Consider the following 14,081-nt stretch of genomic DNA (forward strand, 5'->3'; position numbering starts at 1 on the left):
CACTACTTTTGTCCAAACCATCTCCACTTTAAATATTTAAATATTCATAGACAATATAAATAATTACATTTTCCATAATTCTTTATCGAAATAGGTTGAAGGTAACAGCAGTTGTCCAGATATCGGGATATTGCGATGACATCTGTTACCCCGAGCTCTGCTACTTTTATAAATCCAGTGAAACAAGGAATATGGCCAAATGATTGGTGAGGCCACAAAACATTGGCCAAGTCAGAATTCATATATAAAAAGACAAACAAACTGTAGGCGAATAACGGTTTTGTTTTACAAACTCAAAAAGCTGTACATCTTTTTTTCCCCCCAGGGCTATGACTAATGTAAATAGAATGCCTCCACAGCATTTTAGAAGTACCCTTTGCTCAATGCAACAACAAAAAAACAAGGTGAGATATGCTGAAGCTGCAAAAGTCCTATATCCATGGTACTGAGTGGTGAGATTAAAGGCTATTCTCACTGATAATCGCTTCAGATCAGAACACACATTTTGACATTAGAAAATGGAGTAAAGAACAAGGCACTGCTTTTAGCTAGTACCCTAGCCTAGCCTCGTCACAACTAAGCCTTGAACCGCGTACCCTAGCCTCGTCACAACTGAGCCTTGAACCGCGTACCCTAGCCTCGTCACAACTGAGCCTTGAACCGTGTACCCTAGCCTCGTCACAACTGAGCCTTGAACCGTGTACGCTAGCCTCGTCACAACAGCCTTGAACCGTGTACCTTAGCCTCGTCACAACAGCCTTGAACCGTGTACCCTAGCCTCGTCACAACTGAGCCTTGAACCGTGTACGCTAGCCTCGTCACAACTGAGCCTTGAACCGTGTACCCTAGCCTCGTCACAACTGAGCCTTGAACCGTGTACCCTAGCCTCGTCACAACTGAGCCTTGAACCGTGTACCCTAGCCTCAAACTGTGTACCCTAGCCTCGTCACAACTGAGCCTTGAACCGTGTACCCTAGCCTCAAACTGTGTACCCTAGCCTCGTCACAACTGAGCCTTGAACCGTGTACCCTAGCCTCGTCACAACTGAGCCTTGAACCGTGTACCCTAGCCTCGTCACAACTGAGCCTTGAACCGTGTACCCTAGCCTCGTCACAACTGAGCCTTGAACCGTGTACCTTAGCCTCGTCACAACTGAGCCTTGAACCGTGTACCCTAGCCTCGTCACAACTGAGCCTTGAACCGTGTACCTTAGCCTCGTCACAACTGAGCCTCGAACTGTGTACCCTAGCCTCGTCACAACTGCATTCATTGTATCAGAATCTTGTAATTGTCTCTCCTTTGCGTGTATGTTTCATGGATGGAATAAATCAGGAGTTGCAGAATATTAAATTAAATTGTAATAAAGTCTTAACTTAAAACAAAAACAATTCTGTTTACTATAGAAACTGTTTGGTGGAAAATCCAGTCCCCCAAGCCAAATAAAACAACAAAAAGATGACCTGGGTGAAATATCATCTACAGATGATATCAGTTAGACAAAAAGTAAAAATACAGTGTTAAAAATTAATCTGACATACTCTGTTCTGGATTCAATCAAAGGCGTGCTGTTCATAAGGCACTGCACTGTTGACAATGAGTCTTTTAAAAGGCCGTTACCCTGACGTTCGAAGATGGCATTCATGGTGAACGCTACAGATGACGGCTCATGACCTTTTAAAGTTAAGTGCAGTACACTTCTCGACAACGCACCTTTTCAATTTAATCCCGGCCTCCATTCAGTTCAAATAGCAATAGGTCCTGTTTTGAATGGAAAGCTTGACAGGGGTCAATGTGGAGAATCCAATAAGCCTCTCATCCACTGGGCGGCGCTGTTTTCCCAAGAGTTCAGAGAGTTACATCTTATTGCAGGCTCCACAATGGAAAGTCGCCTAGGTTTTTGTCAAAGTTTTCAATGTGAACTTTTGTTGTGTCATAAATTCTGATCCATGTTGATACAACATCCCATCCAAATCAATCCTGAGGTGAGTAGGACAAACACCCCACTATGCAAGAAACTTTGTGTATTCATCAATGTCTTCACCTCCTCCAATCCCTCCATCCCTTTCAATCTAGGCCACGTTTAGTTGAACCTGTAATGTGGAATGGTATTTCGGGCGGGCCAGGGCTATTGGGTAGAGCAGTGTTTCCTAACCCTGGTCCTCCAGTACCTTCAACAGCCCAACCCTGGTCCTCCAGTACCCCCCTACATTGTTGCCCAACCCTGGTTCTCCAGTAGCCCCAACAGCCCAACCCTGGTTCTCCAGTAGCCCCAACAGCCCAACCCTGGTCCTCCAGTACCCCCCAACATTGTTACCCAACCCTGGTTCTCCAGTAGCCCCAACAGCCCAACCCTGGTTTTCCAGTAGCCCCAACAGCCCAACTCTGGTTCTCCAGTAGCCCCAACAGCCCAACCCTGGTTCTCCAGTAGCCCCAACAGCCCAACCCTGGTTCTCCAGTAGCCCCAACAGCCCAACCCTGGTTCTCCAGTACCCCCCAACATTGTAGCCCAAACCTGGTCCTCCAGTACCCCCCAACATTGTTGCCCATCCCTGGTCCTCCAGTACCCCCCAACAGTGTTTCCTAACCCTGGTCCTCCAGTACCTTCAACAGCCCAACCCTGGTCCTCCAGTACCCCCCAACATTGTTGCCCATCCCTGGTTCTCCAGTAGCCCCAACAGCCCAACCCTGGTCCTCCAGTACCCCCCAACATTGTTGACCAACCCTGGTCCTCCAGTACCTTCAACAGTATAGTTTTGTTGTAGTCCTTGACAAGCATACCTCATTCAACTCATTGAGGGCTTGATGATTTGTTTACAAGTTGAATCAAGTGTGCTTGTCTAGGGTTACAATAAAAACGTGTACTGTTGGGGGTACTGGAGGACCAGGGTTGGGCAACAATGTTGGGGGGTACTGGAGGACCAGGGTTGGGCTGTTGGGGCTACTGGAGAACCAGGGTTGGGCTGTTGGGGCTACTGGAGAACCAGGGTTGGGCTGTTGGGGCTACTGGAGAACCAGGGTTGGGAAACACTGGGTTAAAAGGGTCGAAGGCCGGGGGTTATTGGGTAAAGGGTCAACATATGGTCACCAGGATGCTAGGAAGATTTAAAGGTCCAGCATCAACGTCTCAATGGGCACCCACACACATAAAATTAATCACACAGATTGAACCGGTTGCACTCCCAGTGCTGTTTGTCTGGTTCCCCCACTGAATGGGGCTCGGGAACATGGGGGACACATGCTTTCCTTAAAACTCATCTATCTTCTTCTGCAGATATTGGAGGATGGAGTCCATCCCCTGCGAGGAGCCCCAAACTCTCTTCAGCGCCTCACACTCGCGTTCGTTGGCCTGCTCCAGGGCGGCCCGGTTTGCATTTCGGACCAGTGCTTTGGACTCCCGCAGGACCTACAGTGCAGCAGAGGCCCCCACCCCACCCGGCGGAAAAACAGGAAAGGAAAATGACTGATGGATATGGATGCATTGGAAGGTTATTGGCATAGACTCGCTTAACCATTCCTTGTGGGACATGAGGTCACTCTTATGTCAACAATGTCTGCACAGACGATTCATGAGAAATTTTGCAACATCCAGATAGTGTGACTTGATCTCAATTCAATGTATTCCTAAAAGCATTATATACTTATTATTATTTATTTTTAAACACACTCTTGGTTCCATTTTGTTTTGGGAGACATTGAAAAGCTAACAATTCAAGTGGCCACTGTTGTGGCTAGGAGAGAGTGTATGTGTATGCATACATATGAGTGTCAGTGACGTGATGTTTATGGTTTTGATGAGACAAAAACGTGAACAAAAAGAGGAAGGACAACGAGGGCTGGGGAGGGGCCGTGGCCGTACTGTGACTGTGTAGAAATATATATTTTTTTTTAAATCTTCAAAAAAATCAAATGAAAGAGGATGACTTACAACTGAATTACAAGAGACTAGCTCCCTAATGCGAACCATCACCTCCTGAGTGAAAGTCCCGGGCCACAGCACCTGGGAGACAAGCCCTTTAGCACAGGCCTCCTGGGCCGTCAGCTTCCTCCCACTCAGCAGCATCTCATTGGCCTGAGAGACGAGGGGAAAGGGAGAGAGAGAGAGAGAGAGAGAGAGAGAGAGAGAGAGGGAGGTTAACGAGCCACTGAACACGACGATTGTCAAATGAGTAACAGAAAAACTCTTGCCAAACTAGATTTCAGTCTTGGAGGTGTGTTTCCTGACCGATTCAGTTTGGTTAATGATGATTGTCCCCTATGAGACACTGTAGGAAGCCTATTTCACTTCCTCAAAATCCCCAGAATGAATCTAAGATAAAGAAAATCTGTAATAAAAATGTTCACATTTTTTGCCGAGGATGTTTTAGTTAAGCAATTTGACATCTAGCTAAGGTGTTTGGTGCGGTATTTCTGAAGTAAAGACAGTAAGATGATGACATCACCCAGGATGTGTGGAGCAGGAGCCATGATTAATACTAGTATGGATGTGTAGACTCTGGAGCAGGAGCCATGATTAATACTGGTATGGATGTGTAGACTCTGGAGCAGGAGCCATGATTAATACTAGTATGGATGTGTAGACTCTGGAGCAGGATCCATGATTAATACTGGTATGGATGTGTAGACTCTGGAGCAGTAGCCATGATTAATACTGGTATGGATGTGTAGACTCTGGAGCAGGAGCCATGATTACTACTGGTATGGATGTGTAGACTCTGGAGCAGGAGCCATGATTAATACTAGTATGGATGTGTAGACTCTGGAGCAGGAGCCATGATTAATACTAGTATGAGTCTGTACTTGCCTTTAACCAAAGTGTCAAATCGGTACAGCTCTGATATTCACAAGAAATGTTATTCAATTCAAAATGCTAGGGCTAGATATTTCAACTCTGTAATGGCAAGCGTGAATGTCTCTGACTGAAAACGTTTACGAGACTGCTTTGGAGCCACAGATCGTTCTAGCTACATTTAACAACCTAAATCACAACATTGTTTTCACGAGACAGCTTTGGTATGGAGAATGAGGAATCTTGTAGTCTGAGCCGGACCGGTTTAGTGTGCACACCACTACGTTCGGGAAAGACAAAACAATACAAGATAGACGGTCGTTTAACGTGCGAGGCTCAGCGATGTTTAGAATTTTTGAAAGTGGTGTACTGTACCACCTGGCATTAGTGCGGGGAAAATGGACATCCTCAAATCAAAACTCAACCTTCATTTACCCGTTGTGAAGCACGGATACTTTGATTCAAACCCACGACCGCAGCAGTACAATGTGATCTAGAAACCGCTAGCCCACCCCCAAATCACTGACACAGATTAAACCTAGTCCCTGGAGCAAAAAGCAGCTAAAAAAATGCTAAAAGTGCTACACTTAAAAACCAGTTCCCCTAAATGATATCTGTATTGCTGTGCAAAACAACTCCCTGCTCTGAGAATGTGGAGGATTTTCAGCATCAACTCACCGAGGCCACGCCCATGATGCGAGGGAAGGTGACGGAGGCGCAGGCGTCGGGTGTCTGTCCGTAGGTGGTGTACGGCGTCTGGAACCAGGCTCTCTCGTTGGCCCAGACCACGTCACACAGCGGGAGGATGGAGGCTCCGAGGCCCACCGCCGGTCCGTTCAAGGCTACGATGATAGGCTTCTTGAATTGGATGAAAGTGTTCACGAATGTCCTGAGAGGATGAGAACAACAGACTGGGCCTGAATCACCATCTTCTGTGGCATTATTACAACGACTGACACTACAACACAGCATTCTACTCATCTTTATCACCAGTTTCAAAAATAACAGATGATATCTAGACAATCTGTAATTTGCACTGACCAGAGATGAAAAGACAGCCTAATGATGAGCTTCCACCATTTTGTTTTCTTTAATCAGTGCAGATGAAGATAAGGGAGACAAGGAGGATGAGGACAGATTTTTGGACAATCGAGAAATGAGGAAGTTGAGTTATCCTGCCGACCTTTAAAAAAATATATATCTATTTTTCTCCCTTTTTGAAAAATCATCCACATAAAAAAAAATAGAAACAGAGGTAAGCCTTCTGACCTACCTAATGGTCTCGGCCATCTTGATGCTCTCTTTCTTACGGTCGTCGGTGAGCCGCCTGATGAAGTAGATGAAGTCCAGGCCGAAGCAAAAGAAGCTGCCTACGGCGCTCAGTAGGACCAGCTTACTGTCGTCTGATGCCGCTGTGGCCATGGCACTCTGTATCTCCTTCATCACCTGAGGCAGCCAAGAGAGGGAGAGGAATTCAAAAATATGATCCATTTTTATGGGCCAGTTTCCCAGACACAGATGAAGCCTAATCTTGGACTAAGAAGCCCTTTCGATGGAGAATGATCACTGGAAATACTTTTTTTAGTCTAAGGCTTCATCTCTATGTCCAGGAAACCATCCCAATATATTTTTGAAGGACCAGTATTTGACTTTCTTTAAAGAAATGTTGCTTACATTCATCAATTATATTTGACTACCAAATGTTTTGGAAATGTTGGCATAACAAAACTATAAAACTATTAAAAAAAAAACTGTCACGTTGTAAAACAATTGTTTTGTCAGGGCAAAGACAGGCAGGCAGAAAGACAAGCAGGCGTATGACTCACGTTGGGGTTGAGTGAGTTGTTCTCCGAGGTCTTGGTGGAGAGCAGGATGTGGGTGAAGCCGTCCTGCTTCTTGACGACGAGGTCCCTGTAGCGATAGGCACTCTCCGTCTGCCGTACGCTGAACCGAAGGCGCTTGTCGAAGACCGAGCGCTGCTCTTCGAAGCGCCGTTTCCCCGCCACTCCGGAGACAGCGGTTACTCGCGCCACGGCGCTCTGCAGGTTAGCCGTCCCATTGGCTGCCAGAGCCTCCATGAGTGTCGATGTACCTGGTGGTTAAAAAACCCCACATAAGATACAGGGGGATGGAAATGGGAAGCATTTCTGCCTTTCTTAATATTGTCTATTGTAATAATCAGCTAGATTGACTATCTGGAACAGGCTGAATAGTTTACTGCATGTCATGAGTAGGTCTCAGTGCTTTTCTGGGCTTCCCTTCTGTTCTACTCAACAGTAGATGAACAGTGCACCAAATTTGAGTTCATTGATAACGAATGAGTGAACACTGAGACGAAAGGGGAGAAACGGAATTGGCCTGGAGTAAAGATTTGCATGGTAGTGTCCCCAATCACTCCCCTCGGGCATTGTGGTCTACATGGACCAGAATGAGAAGTCTGTACCTTCATAAGTCCTCCAACGCTACTTCCAGCAGCATCTGGTCCTCCAATGATAAAACAGGTACAATCAGAGGCAACACAACAATGGCTTCTGCCATTTACTGCTGCTCTAAAATAAAATGTTTACTTTTATTTCTTAACTGCATTGTTGGTTAAGGGCTTGTAAGTAAGCATTTCACTAAGGTCTACACCGGTTTGTATTCGGCGCATTTGACATAACATTTGAACGTACAACTACAAGACCTGGGTTCAGTAAACAGCACAACAACAGTTATTGCAGTCTATTGAAAAAGCCTTACCTTTCCCATTGAGGGTGCGTATGGATGCGGGTGTTACGGGGACTGGCTGAGGGATCAATGGGATTTGGCTTTGAGTCCTGGGCCGAGTCCCCATGCGTGCCCTTTCTTCCCCGGGCCCCAGCAGCAACCCCAGAGGCTTTTCCAACAGGGCCACCTCTGGGGGCACAGAGTCCTGCTCCTGACCCCCCTGTTCCAGACTGTGGGCCGCCTCGCTGGGCGACTCTTCAGAGTCCACCCAGCTGCTCATGGGGCTTTTGGGAACCAGGATTTTGATCCCGGACTTGGCCAGGTCCATACTCCGACGCGCCGTGCCCACTGGAGAAGCAGTGGGTCCACTTGTGAAGCTTAGACTAGAAATGGCACAGGTAGTGCAATCACTGTACTTTTGGCCCAAGATAAGCTGCTGTGTGTCCGTTTTGGAATTTGCCAGGCTAGAGTCAAGTGGTGGCAACTGTGGTTGCTGCGGCCGTTTGGAGACGGCCGTAGCTGCTGTGGTGGGCGAAGAGGTGGGTTTCACTAGAGCGTGGCCTCCTGCTCCACTATTGCCGCAGAGTGGCTGAGGCCTGCAGATCTGTTTGCGGGCGTTGTTGCTCGAACTGTGGCTGTGGGCCGTGCTGGGAGAGCTTTGAGTGGAGCGCAGTAAACTGCCGTCTCTCGGTCTTTCGCCGCGTGACTGATTAAAATGGTGAATGAACTCCATGCAGGCGGAGAGGTGCGACTCGGGCTCCCAGGTGTCCCCCTCGTATCCGTACCCCCTCCAGCGGACCAGGTACTCCATCTTTCCCTTCTTGTTCTTCCGTTTGTCCACAATTTTCTCAACCTGTGACGGAATTAAAAACAAAATAGTTGGCAGTGACTAGTCACTAAGTCACGATCAATGAGACTGAAACGTCTAGGCTTATATAGCCCACACTGGACAAATGTTTCTTCGGTCTAATGGCGTCAGCAACAATTTATATGTGCATTCCGCTACCTACTAAAAAGGAAAGAAATGCAGGGGTATTTAAAAAAAAAAAACATACAAACTATCAATAACGAAATGTTAAGCTAAAATCTGCCTGCTTTTCTGTTTTTAAAATCAGGTCCCTACACAGGCTCAGTATCCTGCGATGGTGGGACATTTCCTGGCGACAGTAGTCAATGTAGTGCTACTGCCGTAACTCTTGGGAGACGCTGCTGTGGTGGGCAAAAAAACAACCTTCCAACTGCAGATATAAGGGATGTCCAGCTTCTTGGACTTCTTGTGCAGTACAATTACCAACTGCTATAAAAATGTCACAAGATCCACCTTCTTCACAATAAGCGTATCCAGATCACTTGATTGACGTAGAACATTTGCAACTGGTTGAGATGCATCTACTGCCATATCTTCTTCAGCACGGTGGCTTTTTCCCACCTTCAACTCTCCTCACCCACCTCCACTATAGGTGAGTTGCTGTACAAACGTGATCCTTGACACCTCAACCTTTATCACACTAACAGGGCACTTCTGGGTATTCGGGAAAATAAGATCCCTACCACAGTTGGAACATTTTTACATTCACAGACTCTCCAAAACATATTCCTTCCGTCTGCAAACACTTGACACAAACTTTTTACACTTCTTGAGTTGCATCGGGTTTTGCACGAACGCTCTTACTATCTTCTATATATCCCAAACATTACATAAGGTGGTAAATACTCAACATCAATAATACGGATTAATTTAGCTCCTTTTTCCTATTCTCTGTACAGAATATTTTTTGGGGGATTATCAAAATGTCCAAACGGGACACCAGAGAACAACTTTTACCGGTGCCATGCGTCGAAAATAAAAGCTGTCCACTTCATGTGTCAATCATTTCACGAGCCACAATGAACGCTCCTTTAACTCTTTAGATACACAGGATACCAACACCATACCACTCCTGGTTCACACTGGGCTACATGTGAAACATCAGATGTATTCAGTAAAACACTGGGTTCATTAAAAGGCAGTTACTCTACCCAACAGGCAAGTAGTGTGACTCCTGAATAGATGACTTCATGGCTGATTGGGCCTGTTTATTGCATTAGCCTACTTTTTGATATTCCTCCTATCGTGTGTGTGTAACCTTTATTTAACTAGACAATTGCAACAGCTTTGATAAAAAAAATATATATATACACACACACACACACCCCCCCATTCAAAAGTTTGGGGTCACTTAGAAATGTCCTTGTTTTCCATGACAACATACATGAAATTAGTTACAAAATGAATAGGAAATATAGTCAAGACGTCGACAAGGTTATAAATAATGACTTAATTGAAATAATTGTGTCCTTCAAACTTTGCTTTCGTCAAATCCTCCATTTGCAGCAATTACAGCCCTTTGGCATTCTAGTTGTCAATTTGTTGAAGTAATCTGAAGAGATTTCACCCCATGCTTCCTGAAGCACCTCCCACAAGTTGGATTGGCTTGATGGGCACTTCTTACGTACCATACGGTCAATCTGCTCCCACAACAACTCAATAGTGTTGAGATAAGGTGACTGTGCTGGCCACTCCATTATAGACAGAATACCAGCTGACTGACATTTTACTAAATAGTTATTGCATAGTTTGGAGCTGTGCTTTGGGTCATTGTCCTGTTGTAGGAGGAAATTGGCTCCAATTCAGCGCCGTCCACAGGGTATGGCATGGCGTTGCAAAATGGATTGATTGCCTTCCTTCTTCAAGATCCCTTTAACCCTGTACAAATCTCCCAATTTACCATCGCCAAAGCGCCCCCAGATCATCACATTGCCTTCACCATGCTTGACAGATGGCGTCAAGCACTCCTCCAGCATCTTAATTTCTTCTGCGTCTCACGAATGTTCTTCTTTGTGATCCGAACACCTCAAACTTAGATGTGTCTGTCCATAACACTTCTTCCTCTGCCCAGTGTGTGTACTTTTGCCCATCTTAATATTTTTATTGGCCAGTCTGAGATATGGTTTTTTCTTTGCAACTTTCTTTGCCAGCATCCCAGAGTCGCCTCTTCACGGTTGACATTGAGACTGGTGTTTTGCGGGTACTATTTAATGAAGCTGCCAGTTGAGGACTTGTTTCTCAAACTAGACACTAATGTACTTGACATCTTGCTCAGTTGTGCACCGGGGCCTCCCACTCCTCTTTCTATTCTGGTTAGAACCAGTTTGCGCTGAGATCTTCAGTTTCTTGGCAATTTCTCACATTTATTGCTTCTTTAAATCCAACAGTTTTCAGCTGTGCTAACATCATTGCAAAAGGGTTTTCTAATGATCAATTAGCATTTTAAAATTATAAACTTGAATTAGCTAACACAACATGCCATTGGAACACAGGTGTGATGGTTGCTGATAATGGGTCTTTGTACTCCTATGTAGATATTCCATAAAAAATCAGCTACAGTAGTTATTTACAACATTAACAATGTCTACACTGTATTTCTGATCAATTTGATGTTATTTTAATAGACAAAATGTTTTGCTTTTCTTTCAAAAACAAGGACATTTCTAAGTGACCCCAAACTTTTAAACAGTAGTGTGTATATATACACACACAGTACCGTCAAAAGCTTGGACACCAACACATTACAGGGATTCTTTATTTATTTATTTTTACTATTTTCTACATTGTAGAATAATAGTGAAGACATTAAAACTGTGGAATCATGTAGTAACCAAAAAAAAGCGTTTAACAAATCAAAATATATTTGAGATTCTTCAAAGTAGCCACCATTTGCCTTGACAGCTTGCACACTGTTGGCATTCTCTCAACCAGCTTCCAACAGTCTTGAAGGATTTCCCACATATGCTGAGCACTTGACACGGCGGTTGGAACCAAAAATCTAGAATTTGGACTCATCACACCAAAGGACAGATTTCCACCAGTCTAATGTCCATTGCTCGTGTTTATTGGCCCAAGCAAGTCTCTTCTTCTTATTAGTGTCCTTTAGTAGTGGTTTCTTAGCGGCAATTCGAACACGAAAGCCTTGAAGTTACTTCAACTCTGAAGCATTTATTTGGGCTGCAATTTCTTAGGCTGGTAATGTAACAGTATAAATTTAGACCGTCCCCTCGCCCATACCCGGGCGCGAACCAGGGACCTTCTGCACACATCAACAACAGTCACCCACGAAGCATCGTTACCCATCGCTCCACAAAAGCCGCGGCCCTTGCAGAGCAAGGGGAACTACTACTTCAAGGTCTCAGAGCAAGTGACGTCACTGATTGAAACGCTATTTAGCGCCCACGCTAACTAAGCTAGCCGTTTCACATCCGTTACAGTAACACTAATGAACGTATCCTCTGCAGCAGAGATAACCCTGGATCTTCCTATCCTGTGGTGGTCCTCATGAGAGCCAGTTTCATCATAGCGCTTGATGGTTTTTGCGTCTGCACTTGAAGAAACAGAAGTTCTTGAAATGTTCCGTATTGACTGATGTCTTAAATGTCTTAAAGTAATGATGGACTGTCGTTTCTCTTTGCTTATTTGAACTGTTCTTGCCATAATATGGACTTGGTCTGTCTTCTGTATACCACCCCTACCTTTTCACAACAACTGATTAGCTCTGATTGGCTCAAACGCATTAAGAAGGAAAGAAATTTCACAAATGACATTTTAACAAGGCACACCTGTTAATTGAAATGCATTCCAGGTGACTACCTCATGAAGCTGTTTGAGAGAATACCAAGAGTGTGCAAAGCTGTCATCAAGGCAAAGGGTGGCTACTTTGAAGAATCTCAAATATAGAATATATTTTGATATGTTTAACACTTTTTTGGTTACTACATGATTCCATATGTGTTGTTTAATAATGTTGATGTCTTCACTATTATTATACAATGTAGAAAATAAAAAATAAATAAAACCCTTGAGTAGGTGTGTCAACTTTTGATGGTACTAATATCTATATCAGATTTCTATGGCTGTGTGTCAGCCTATGTTAACTGTCTTGCTGTTTCTAATGTGAGAGCTCTGTGGGTAAGATTTCCAATGTAGGCAATTTAACTACCAGTATATGGCAAACCTGAACGTGATAGAAAGACAATAAACATGTTGAGTTTGAAACTTTAAGCCATTATATCACACGGTCTAGATAAAGGATAGGGCTAGACTTGGCTACCTATAATAATTAGCCTACTAACTAAAGATGGAAAGCATTCACAGAATTGCATATAGAATTGTATGTCTGAAAGAATACGCCTAAAAATGTTGGATTGGCATGTAAAAACAAAAAACCTGGCCACAATTGTATGTGAATCATTATTAGGAGTAAGTTACACCTGGAAAGTGATGCACAATCTGGGTGCAACTTGTAACAGAGTGGAAAGTACAAAAAGCTCACTAGTTAACTTAAAACTGGCCAAGAAGACAACAGACTATTGCTGCCCGCATCTAATCACAACAACAACAACAACATATCTAGCTAATCACACAGCAGCTCCTCATGCTAATAAAATATGGACTTCGACCTACAGTACTACTCTAAGTAGGCAACGAGTTTCTGGGCTGACATTTTATATGAAGCTAATGTTAAGTGGCTTTCAAGGCAAGTAGCTTACTAGCTAAATACACACACCAACAAAAAACAAAACATTTCAGATAACGCTAGCTAGCAGTCGATAGTAGCTAGCTAACTCACCTCATAAAGCTCTTCCGAGGCCATTATGAGCAATTTATCTCGCCGTTTGGCTATCAAAACCTATTTTTGGTTTGAAGGCACCTTCTTCTCCTCAAGATGTAATGAAGCCCAATTTAGGTGTCTTTGGACTACGCCCAATCCTCGTAACGTTATAGCTATCTTGGTCCTCCGTGTGCTGTGCTGTCCAGCCCAGCATGTGAACTTTTTTGTCTGGGGGTCTGTGTCCCCGAACTAGTTATTTTTGCGCTCTCACAGCTGCGCATATTTTGCGCATAAGGATGCGTTTTTTTTGGGAACCTAGTCAGACTGATACATAGACAGACTGCTGGTTGCTCACTGATGCACAATATATATACATGTTTTTTTCTCTTTCGCTTCGGTGTATATATGGGAGTCAATGTTCAAAACATTAGCCTTCCTAATCGACTGTTTGATATTGCCCTTTACAATTGTTGGGGGATCACACATGACATCCTTTCCCTTCTTGCTTTTTCATATGCTCTGCACTGTATCAGTGATGTCTTTGACTGTATAGACTTATGCATTAAAGCCATTTTCATTACTTGACTTAAACCTTTCATGTTGTAGTTACACAGGCCTATATACATTACATTATTACATTACACGTACACATCTTACATGTAGGCTTTGTGACCTGAAATCCTTCATACAAAAGACACATACAGTGGGGCAAAAAAAGTATTTAGTCAGTCACCAATTGTGCAAGTTCTCCCACTTAAAAATATGAGAGATGCCTGTAATTTTCATCATAGGTACAACTATGACAGACAAAATGAGAAGAAAAAAATCCAGAAAATCACATTGTAGGATTTTTAATTAATTTATTTGCAAATGATGGTGGAAAATAAGTATTTGGTCACCTACAAACAAGCAAGATTTCTGGCTCTCACAGACCTGTAACTTCT

The 14,081-nt window shown here is 44.0% G+C and overlaps 1 protein-coding gene across 2 annotated transcripts; it reads right to left on the bottom strand.

Moving 5' to 3' along the window:
* Positions 1–2,914: 2,914 nt before the first annotated feature.
* On the bottom strand, positions 2,915–13,350 carry LOC139375816 (chromodomain Y-like protein). 2 transcript variants are annotated; one of them, XM_071117707.1, is made up of 7 exons: positions 13,156–13,350; positions 7,526–8,345; positions 6,613–6,878; positions 6,060–6,232; positions 5,465–5,675; positions 3,926–4,069; positions 2,915–3,403 (listed from the first exon to the last, which is right to left on the bottom strand). In XM_071117707.1, exons 1-7 carry the CDS (start codon positions 13,177–13,179, stop codon positions 3,245–3,247), a joined length of 1,797 nt encoding a protein of 598 aa, XP_070973808.1. In that variant the 5' UTR covers positions 13,180–13,350; the 3' UTR covers positions 2,915–3,244. The 2 variants fall into 2 exon arrangements, with proteins under 2 accessions (XP_070973808.1, XP_070973807.1); XM_071117706.1 differs by having other exon boundaries at positions 2,915–4,069.
* Between the last annotated feature and the right edge of the window lie 731 nt (positions 13,351–14,081).

The sequence above is a fragment of the Oncorhynchus clarkii genome, chromosome 20 (assembly GCF_045791955.1).
Source record: "Oncorhynchus clarkii lewisi isolate Uvic-CL-2024 chromosome 20, UVic_Ocla_1.0, whole genome shotgun sequence".
Lineage (NCBI taxonomy): Eukaryota > Metazoa > Chordata > Actinopteri > Salmoniformes > Salmonidae > Oncorhynchus > Oncorhynchus clarkii.

Bases quoted from the DNA above. Each gene is read 5' to 3' on its own strand.
- LOC139375816 (XM_071117706.1), bottom strand. From the start codon at position 13,179: ATGGCCTCGGAAGAGCTTTATGAG. The intron at 6,879-7,525 runs GTAAGGCTTTTT...TTTAACCACCAG, and splicing joins ACGCACCCTCAATGGGAAAG to GTACATCGACACTCATGGAG. The intron at 5,676-6,059 runs GTAGGTCAGAAG...TCATCCTCTCAG, and splicing joins AAGATGGCCGAGACCATTAG to GACATTCGTGAACACTTTCA.